Raw genomic sequence first — 10000 nt, forward strand, 5'->3', positions numbered from 1 at the left:
ATTCTCTGGTTTCATCTGAGACCTATCCGTTTACCAAGAGGTGTATCGTGCCTTATCGTCGCTGTAGTTTATCGCCCTTCTGGGGCTGATGACAATTCCATCCGTGACCATCTATTCCATTCACTTGTCCTTGCTGAGAGTAAATTCCCGAACTGTGGCATCATTGTTGCTGGGGATTTTAACCGTTTGAAAATCACCTATCCACATGTATCTAATATTTGGCCCAAATATCCTGTATCCCGTTAATTCCCTTGGTTTATATCCCTATAATGCTATCTATATAATGCTATCCCGGATCCCGATAACCCCTAACGGGGCCTCATAACTCAATGTTTAAATACAGGAGTTAAAATATAACAACGCTGGTGTTCTATGTTCATCTACATTGTGAAAGGTGTTTTTCAATGAAAAGATACCCTAGAACACCAAGGGTCGCCCACTGCCTTGGTCGGTGGTACACGTTCCCTGTTTTTTTCCACCTGCTGGTTTTTGGTTGTTTTCGTGTCAGGCTCTGCTACATTGCTCCTCTCTTTATAACAGAGTTGATGTTTAAATGTTTTTTACCTATTTCAATGCACGGTAGCTTGGCTGGCCAAAGCGCCCATATATTATCTTCTTCCAGTGTCCGGTTGAGTAATGGTGGCAATGCCAGCTCTAAAAACGATCGTAACTCAACGTCCACTATAAAGGAGTTAAAATATAACAACGTCGGTGTTCAATGTTTCATTTTGAGATTGGCCTTGGTAACAAGGTTTATTATGCCTGTATTATTATCATATTGACGCAATTACGAAGACGACCTTGATTTCTGTTTCCGGCTTTTGAACCCGAGATTATTCTCAATGTTAAAAGCAAAACCATTGATTTCAGTCCTCGAATAAACATAGTCATTTGCACAAAAGAAACTCTTAACACCTTCACGCACTTCATTCATTTTCCACAAATAAAGAGCTGGATTAAGAGAAGGAGATAAGAAGCAAATCGATAGAGAAACATAAAGCACTGCAAATGCTTCCAGGCAAGAAAGATTCTCGGCTCTGCTTAACAAAAAAGCTATCCCTCCGACGACTGGAGTTAAAGTGACAGAAAATAAAGCAAAAATGTATAACATAGACTTGACAGACCTCTTGTATTTAGCTAAGTTTATTGCCGGTTGTCCAAAATTTTGAAAATATTAGTTCCCTTGAACTTGTTGCTGGTGCTGACGAATTATTCGATAGAGTTTGTAGTAAGCAAATGACATAATGAAGTAGCAGAGCACTATAACCACAACATTGATAATAGTTAAAGCCACATCTACCTTTCTAAGCCTCAAATATTGCACAGCATTTGAAACTAGTAATAAAGCTGGAACGACCAGAAATAAAGCAACTGTCAGGCAACGGCGGCGAGGTGTCATCAAGGACCGTCTGCTCAAGTGTAGCCAGCGTTCAATGGACAACAGTGTTAGAAGAATTAATTCGACATTGGAAAAGAATGTTCCGCTCATGAACCCAACATAAGTTATGATGATATAGGCATTTAAGTGTGTTTGAGCGTCTACTACACCTGACTTGTCAAGAAACAGAAAAAAAAGAAGAGCCAGTAATGGTTGAACGATGAATCCTGTGCAAAAATCACTGAACGCCAAACCACTAAGAAGAACGTGAAGCCACGTCCTCTGAAATGTCCTTTTCCAAATCGCTGCCAAGATCAATGCATTTCCCACCACTGCCACGGGGAACAAAACAAGTAAAACGATGCTGCTTGCGAAAATAATGGAAACGTAAGTGTTGTACTTTATGTAGGCTGCTTCGGTGACACAACAACGAATGTTGTAGCTGGCCACAGAACACCATCTTGTTCTGTTACACATGGCTTAGCTCAATGCTGGGTCACCGCTTGATTACTCACTTAATTAAAAACAATTTTGCTCGTTTGTCTTCAATAGAAATGTTTTCTTTCTCTCGCTTCCATGATGTTTGGGTCTTGGACGGTTTTTTTGCCATGGTGAATGGATTTCCTCATATCAATATTTAGAAGTACATCTGGGTCATGGATTCCATTTGCCCGTGCGCTGTTCGCGGTGTCCACAATCCGGGGATCTCTGCAGGGAATTTGCTCTGCTCATGGACTCTGCTGTCAGGGCCCCAGGCCCTTGTGGCCAGCTGCCTACTCCGGCTCATAGTTTCTAGTGCCTTTTTTGTGCTTTTTAATTCACTTATGTCCAGGTTTGACCCTAATTAGATGCAGGCCCAATTTTGACATCCAACACAAAGTGTCCCTTTAAGTCTAGGCATTTGCTACCTATTTTCAACAATAAGGTAAGGGTAAAGGTTAGCGTTATTTTTAGCTTTGGGTAAATGCAGCAGTTAATCTTTACTTAAAGAGCAGCATTTGGCGGACACTTTGTGACATAAACTGTCTGTATTTTGAGACACAAATGATGTTGAAGTTGGCTAGAAGAGCAAGGGGACACTTCGTGACGCTTATTGAAATCCGCGTGCATCTAATTAGGGTCAAACCTGGACATATCTTTTTAATTTGTAAATGGCGTGTGTTTTTATTGTAAACAAGACGCCTACAAGGGCGTATCCGTGGAATGCGCAAACAGTTAACACAAATTGTCCAGTTACAGTGAACTTCAAGTACAGGTAGACTTCGGAAAATGGCGAAAGATTACTAGAAAGATACATCTGTAATATAACTTAAAGTTTTTTGTTGTAAAAACTCATTACTAATGTTATTAAATTTGCGAATGCAAACAACGAAGCCCTATTAGCAGGTTATCAGGATACGGGATCTTTTATTTATTTATTTTTTGGAAGGAGACTTAATTCAAATCCTACAGTTTTACTCGCTTCGTTAACTCCTTTCATCCAAAAATTACAGGATCAGCCTTAAATCATCCGAAAAACTTATTACAAATCACAGTTCAACAACTTATCATCCTGGGCCAGTTGTTCAGAAACTGGGTTTTAAAACGAGTTTTATCCTCTACTCCCAAATGCTGTTCAAGGCTGATATTTAGAAAAAATTTACATTAGAAGAAGGCAATCTTGAAAAACAAAAATAAGCAAAGGAAACTGTGACCAAAAAGTTGAAAACATGAAACAAAAGTTTACGCTAATCCTGGATTAAGGTATTTGGCTTTCGAACAACCGGGCCCTGTAATCGACGTCTGGTTCTGTAATCCTGGTTTAGTTCCTTGCAAACTGTATAAATTTGCCGTGGCGAAGACAAGAAGACAACATCCATGCTCTATTTCTCTCAATGCTCAAAAATTCCGTAATTGCGTGTTGTATAGTCCAGTCCAAAGTTCTAATTTTACAATTCCATAATCTTGATTTCAGTAACTTGGTACCAAACGTTCCACAATTACTTGAAATCTCGTTAAGAAAAATCCTTAAAACCAGTAGTCCAGTCCGGATTGAGATCGCCAAAACTCTCTCTATCATCGATTCAAAATTCAACAAAAGCTACAAGTAGTAAATAGTTATCAGAAACTACAACAGTTCGTCCTGATTCTACACTCGAGCTGAACAAAAAACCCAAAAAACCCTTGTCATCGTTTTCGAGAGAACAGACAAACAGCCGAAACTGTTCTGTGCCTGCCCCTTACGGCACTGAAAAAGTACCGTACGTTGTACAATAGTACTTGACCGTAGTCCTTGGCCAAGAAACTAATCTTAGCCAAAAGCCCGAGAAGCGATCAGGATATTGGATAATTAGGTAAAAAAATTGTGGGGATACGGGATTTTTAGTCCGGAAGTGGGGGTAGAATTGAGGAGATACGGGATATTTTTTAAAGTAAGAACGCATTGCGTGTGGTAGTGCAGTAACTTGACAGTGTTTTTTTCCATAACTGTCAACTGAGCGGCGTTTTGTTTTTTCCAGGAGATTCAAGTCCTTGCACAATATGTAGCTCTAATAGTACACGACATTGTTTGGTATCGTAAATCATTACGGTGCCATGGTAGACATCTTTGCTATATACCCTCTAAGAAGACATGTGGTTCAGTAAAATACTAAGCCCAGAACGATTGAAGAAAATAACAGGAAATCGAGAAACATTTGGCTTCAAAGCCGATATGTTGATCATTTACAACTTCTTTTTCACCACAAGCTTAAGCGTGTACTCTGAGCTTCTGGCACCTTTCCAAGACCAATGTTACTAAAGTTCTTTTCCCTTTCCAGCGGGGTTAGTATCTGGATGGGGGACGTTAAAATATGCGACTTTTGCTGTCAGGAACATACGCCCAAAAATTCTATTTTAACGCTCAAAAATGCGAACAAAGCAAGGCACAGATTTTGCTAGCCTGCTTTATGCAAAACAAATATTGACGAAAAAGTAAATAAATATTAATATGTAGTTTTTAAGGAGAGCAGAAGGAACTTTTAGGAAGTGTCGATCGAGAATAAAACAATTTGCCATCAGCGAAAAACATTTCGGGAGATTTTTGTTACGTTCCATCAGAGTTCAATTTTTCTATCGTACTTTTGGTCATACAAGTAAAATCGCAAAATCGGAAGTGACATCGATTTTAGCGGCCGCATGTGATCAAGTTATACCTTGTGTGTTTACTGACAACTCACGAAACAAAGGATACATCTGTGACAAAATGACGGCATAACACCTGGTTTTTGTTAGTGCGTTTTTTTTTCTTTCAAGTGTTACTGTATAAAGTTCGACAAGATCTATGTGCGAATTTAACAAAAAGATCACAATCGTTGATGCTAGTCCAAGTGTCAGCTGAAGTTAAGCTCCTCCGAATGAGGTTAGTACTTGGATGGGGGACGGCTGCGAAGTCCCCGTGACAAGCGATAGCTAATTAGTTTTTTTTAAACTTGATTTCATTTTTTATCTTGTTTGGCCGTTCAAAGCTATTTTCTTATTTTCTTTCTACGTCAAAACGGCGAACAAACTGGTTCCCAAGAAATATTGGAGTACGTATTCGTTCTATGCAAAATGCTTCTAATGAAGTATTCGTTGTATGCAAAATAATAATGTTCACAGTGGAACACACAAGTACGAAGCAAGATCTAGAAATAACGTAGAAAATTCTCCTTACCTTTAAAGCTTGCCTTTCTCAAAGAAAAAGCATCTATCCACTTTATCGAGTAGTTTAATACTGAAACAATCATGGCGGGCGGAAAGATTCTATTATAAATGTTTGCTTTCACCAGTTCTACGGAAGTGTGTCACGGTGGCCGAGTGGTCTAACGCGCTAGCAGAGCAAGATGGCTTGGGAAGTAAAGGAGTTCTCCTCGAGGCAGGGAAATTAGGTAATACCGTAGGGAACATAGATCAGTCCACCCGATCGGAGATTAATTCAATATCCGTGGGGTATGCACATTTGTGACTACCAACACAAAAAGGATTCTAATCCAGTTTTAATACGTGGATGCCTTCGGCATTCCACGTAATAAAGGCTGTTTTCATGAAAAAAAAGCTGTGTCATTGTGTTTAATTGGCTTTTTTGTTTATTTTTTGGGTCCTGTCCTAAGTACCTGCCGGGAGGGAACGGCGTGGACCCAACGCTAAATTGGGTGTGCGCTATGTCGTTTCCCTCGTGCCCTAATGGTCTGTTGGCGTACTTCCCTGAGGAAGTTTACCGTTTCGTTGGCTTGTCGGTTGTCTTACCACAGTTGCTGGAGGCTGTTGACCAAGAAAAGCTCGTGACTGTTCAGTTCCTGCGTGATCCGGGTCTTGTTCGCTTGACTTTTCAGGACACTGAATCTTGTGACGAAGTGATTCAGCGTGGCTTGTCTTTCGGTGAAACGCCTATTCGTGTTTCACATGCAGATGCGAAAGTTCACTCCGTCCATCTTCGAGATCTTCCTGCAGAAGTTCTTTTAGTGAAGTCCTTTCTGTTAAGCTTAGTACGTTCGATGGTTTTCCAACGCTCTACAATGGCAACTGTGTTGTGAAGATAGCCTTGGACAATGAAGTGCCGTATTTTGTTCGTGTTCATGATTTTCCTTGTCGTGCGTGGTACGCTGGTCAGCCCCCTCAATGTTCCGTCTGTCGACTGCCCTCTCTCTGGTCTGTGCCGTCGTTGTCATCAGCCCGGTCATTTGGCTAGGGAGTGTAGGCACGCCTGGGGCTCTGTTCATCCGGGCACAGAAGTTCTTGTTGGTGGTCCTCTCGCTCGTGACGATGATAGTCCTGAGTGCGTTCTTCATTCTGATGATGTTGCTTCCATGGCATCTGATGATGGAGAAATGGCATCTGGTGATGAGGAGGTTGCTGCTAAGGCTGCCCCTCCTCAACCCGGCCACTTTGTTCTGCACCTGCTGTTTCTACCTCGTCGTCTTCCGTGTCCGTGTCTCCTGCTAAAGTTTCTGGTCCTGTGTCTGTTTCTACTTCGCCGTCTTCAGTCTCCGTGTCTCCTGCTCTTGTGTCCACTGTTTCTACTCCTTCTTCTCCTGCAACGCCTGAGGTTCCTTCTTCTGTTCCTACTGTTCCTGCATCGTCTGCTGTTACTTCTGATAGTGAACCTGTTACCTCAGTTGCTCCGTCTTCGGTTCCCGTTTCAAGGTCTTCAGTTGTTGTTCATCGTGATAACATTGATTCATATCTTCTTTCTGCTCTAGGCGACTTCTCCCGTGATGACGTGATCCGCGTGTCTCCTGCTCGAGTTACTGACTTTGTTTCTCATTTGATAGAGAAGAATGGTTTATCTGTTGATTCTCATCAGTATATGGCTCGTTTTGTTTATCAAGTTCAGCGTAAGTTTTGTGTGCAACTACAAACTGTAAAGAAACCTATGAAGCCAGCTCCAGCTAAGAATGCGAGGTTCCGCCTGCTCGCAGGCAGACCCGCCCAAGTCCTGTGCCTTTGTGTTTGTTTTTCCCTAGAGAGACCTTTTACGAGTTTATACTTTATTTCTTCTTATGATGATTGTAAATAGGAATTTTTTTATCTTGTGAATAAAGGAGTTTGTGTTTTTCACACACAAAAAAAAAGCTGTCCATGGCTGCTAATTGACCGGGTGAAATGGTTGTGCGCATGCGTGATGTGTTGGCCACACCGGGGACCCACACAGGGTTGGTGTTAGCGTGCGTCACCTTGCTTTTATTGTAGCTTTTTCAAGACCGAGGTCACAGATTTTCGCTCTACGGACCGACCGTTAGCTGGTAAATAACTTACCTTTTATTAGACAAGAGGTTTGGAAAAAGAATTCAAATAAAATTATTTCTCTTGGAAACGTTCAGTTTGTAAGTCGCTTTAATACTACATTCGCCATCAAGCGCGGTACGAGTCAACAATTAAAAAACTGATTTCAAAGAGAAAGGGAGAGAGAGAGGAAAAACATAAATAACTTTTGCATGTAAACGGATTCGGTGCCAGAAAAAATGGAAATTTAAGGTCATCATACAAGCTCACTCAACCAAGGCTAGGATTCCGCTCGTCGTGAGCGGGCCGGATGAGAAAATTCTGCCCGCTCCCCGAAACAACTGCCTAACAAACGCAGCGCTTTATCGGCAAAATGGCCCAATTTTGACAGTTTGTGTAAGTAGACCTGTTTTTGTTTTGTGACGAGATTGTAAGCCTGAGTTGCTGTTGTAATCGTAAGCACTAGTATCTGTAAGTATATCTTTTCAAAATAAATAAAAAATCCAAAACAAAAATTACCTTATTGCCTATAATGATCCTAAGTTAATTAACAAAGTTTAATACCACTTGCTTTTAATGTCTTTTTTCTTGTTGGTGGTCCTTGAAGTAAAAGATTTGAGAAATAGCGGTTGAGAGTATGCGTTTGGTGAAATTTTTACAATTCTTCTTGAAATAGTCACGACCCCAGAGAGCAAGTTGAGTAGTTCCTTGACTTCAGGCGAAAGGTCGGTTAAAAACATTTTCTATACAATTTTATATAATAACCCAAGTTATTCACGGATTTTGATTGGTTCTTGCCTATGATCTATTAGAGGACAGACGCACGATTGACGGCATCATCAGCTTTTATGCGAATAAAGTTTAATTCTTTATTATATAAAACAAATAGATTCCATGTAGCCGCGGGTCTGTTCAGTAATAGATCACATAAGACGTCAAAATGTGGTAAGAACATCAGTGACACACTCGGCTATCGCCTCGTGTGCCACTTTTTTGTTCTTACCACATTTTGACGTCATCTGTGATCTATTACTGAACAGACGCACGGCAACATGGAATCTATTTGTTAAATTGATGATCCGCATACCCGTCTTATTCAAGACACACAGATCCTGTTGCGACGCAAATGTCCAGTTTTTCCGTGTCATTGGCATAAATAATTTATTTGAATATTAACAGTATTTTTTCTTTTTAGTAAAGGATTATTTACATGATAAGCCGGATGTAATAAAAAGAGTACACAACAAGTGCATGATGTTTATTTTCTTCCCCAAAACATCGGGGTTTTTATTTGGAACAAGCAAACAAAAAGGAAAGATTATTTACTCTACCTCTAAGATACTTACCTAGACTCTGCGCTTAATTATTTTTCTAAAATGAAGCTTTCAGTAAATTTATCCCTTTCCTAACGTGACGAAGTACCTTCTTAACTTAAAATAACTTATTACTTTGCAAGAGTGGTACACAATTCTACAAGAAAATTGTAATTAAAGTACATGATAAAAAAGGCCGGAATTAAAAAATATGATTAAAGCAAATCAGCAGGTTTTGTAATAAATAAATAAATAAATAAATATGCTGCATTTCCACATAAAGATCAAATATAATATACCCTTTAGTCATTGGGAACTCCATTCTAAAGACTTTGCTGTTTGCTGCCGCTGAGAATCGCACCCCGTCGGCGGTACTCGTGCCAGCTGTTAGCAGATAAATCTTCGCTGCCTGCCTTCAGCTTGAAATTTGGCCCATTAACCCTGCTTTGACTCAAAAGGAAACGAAAATCGAAAGGAATAATCTTTCTTCAATGCAAACGAGCAACAGTGCTTTTAAGTCAAGTGAGAAAACGTGATCTAGCATTAAGCCGTAGCCATGTATAACAGAACAAGTTGTTTTTCATTGGACAACTACGACCTTCGTTGTTGTTTTGCTGAGGCGGCCGAAATGAAGTACAAGACTTATGTTTCCATTTATTTCGCAAGCAGCATCCTTTTCCTTGTTTTGTCCCCCGTGGCAGTGGTGGGAAATGCATTGATCTTGGCAGCGATTTGGAAAAGGACATTTCAGAGGACGTGGCTTCACGTTCTTCTTAGTGGTTTGGCGTTCAGTGATTTCTGCATAGGACTCATTGTTCAACCATTACTGGCTCTTTGTTTTTTTCTGTTTCTTGACGAGTCAGGTGTAGTAGACGCTCCAAAACACTTAAATGCCTATATCATCATAACTTATGTTGGACTCATGAGCGGAACATTCTTTTCCAATGTCGAATCAATTCTTCTAACTCTGTTGTCCATTGAACGCTGGCTACATATGAGCAGACGGTCCTTTATGACACCTCGCCGCCGTTGCCTGGCAGTCGCTTTATTACTGGTCGTTCCAGCTTTATTACTAGTTTCAAATGCTGTGCAATATTTGAGGCTTAGAAAGGTAGATGTGGCTTTAACTATTATCAATGTTGTGGTTATAGTGCTCTGCTACTTCATTACGTCATTTGCTTACTACAAAGTCTATCGAATCATTCGTCAGCACCAGCAACAAGTTCAAGGGAACCAATCTTCTCAAAATTTTGGACAACCGGCAATAAACTTAGCTAAATACAAGAGGTCTGTCAAGTCTATGTTATACATTTTTGCTTTATTTTCTGTCACTTTAACTCCAGTCGTCGGAGGGATAGCTTTTTTGTTAAGCAGGGCCGAGAATCTTTCTTGTCTGGAAGCAACTGCAGTGTTTTATGCTTCTCTATCGATTTGCTTCTTATCTCCATCTCTTAGTCCAGCTCTTTATTTGTGGAGAATGAATGAATTGCGCGATGGAGTTAAGAGTTTATTCTGTACAAGTGACTAAAACGGAACTGCGTTTATTTGAGGACTGAGATCTACGGTCTTGCTGTGACGGTAGTCACTC

At 40.4% G+C, this 10000-nt stretch overlaps 1 protein-coding gene across 1 annotated transcript; it reads left to right on the forward strand.

Moving 5' to 3' along the window:
- Positions 1-9040: 9040 nt before the first annotated feature.
- LOC137980562 (olfactory receptor 14A16-like) lies at positions 9041-9940 on the forward strand. Its single transcript, XM_068828021.1, has one exon. The coding sequence runs from the start codon at positions 9041-9043 to the stop codon at positions 9938-9940; it is 900 nt and encodes a 299-aa protein (XP_068684122.1).
- The last annotated feature ends 60 nt before the right edge of the window (positions 9941-10000 follow it).

This window comes from Montipora foliosa, chromosome 12 (genome assembly GCF_036669935.1).
Source record: "Montipora foliosa isolate CH-2021 chromosome 12, ASM3666993v2, whole genome shotgun sequence".
Taxonomy (NCBI): Eukaryota; Metazoa; Cnidaria; class Anthozoa; order Scleractinia; family Acroporidae; genus Montipora; species Montipora foliosa.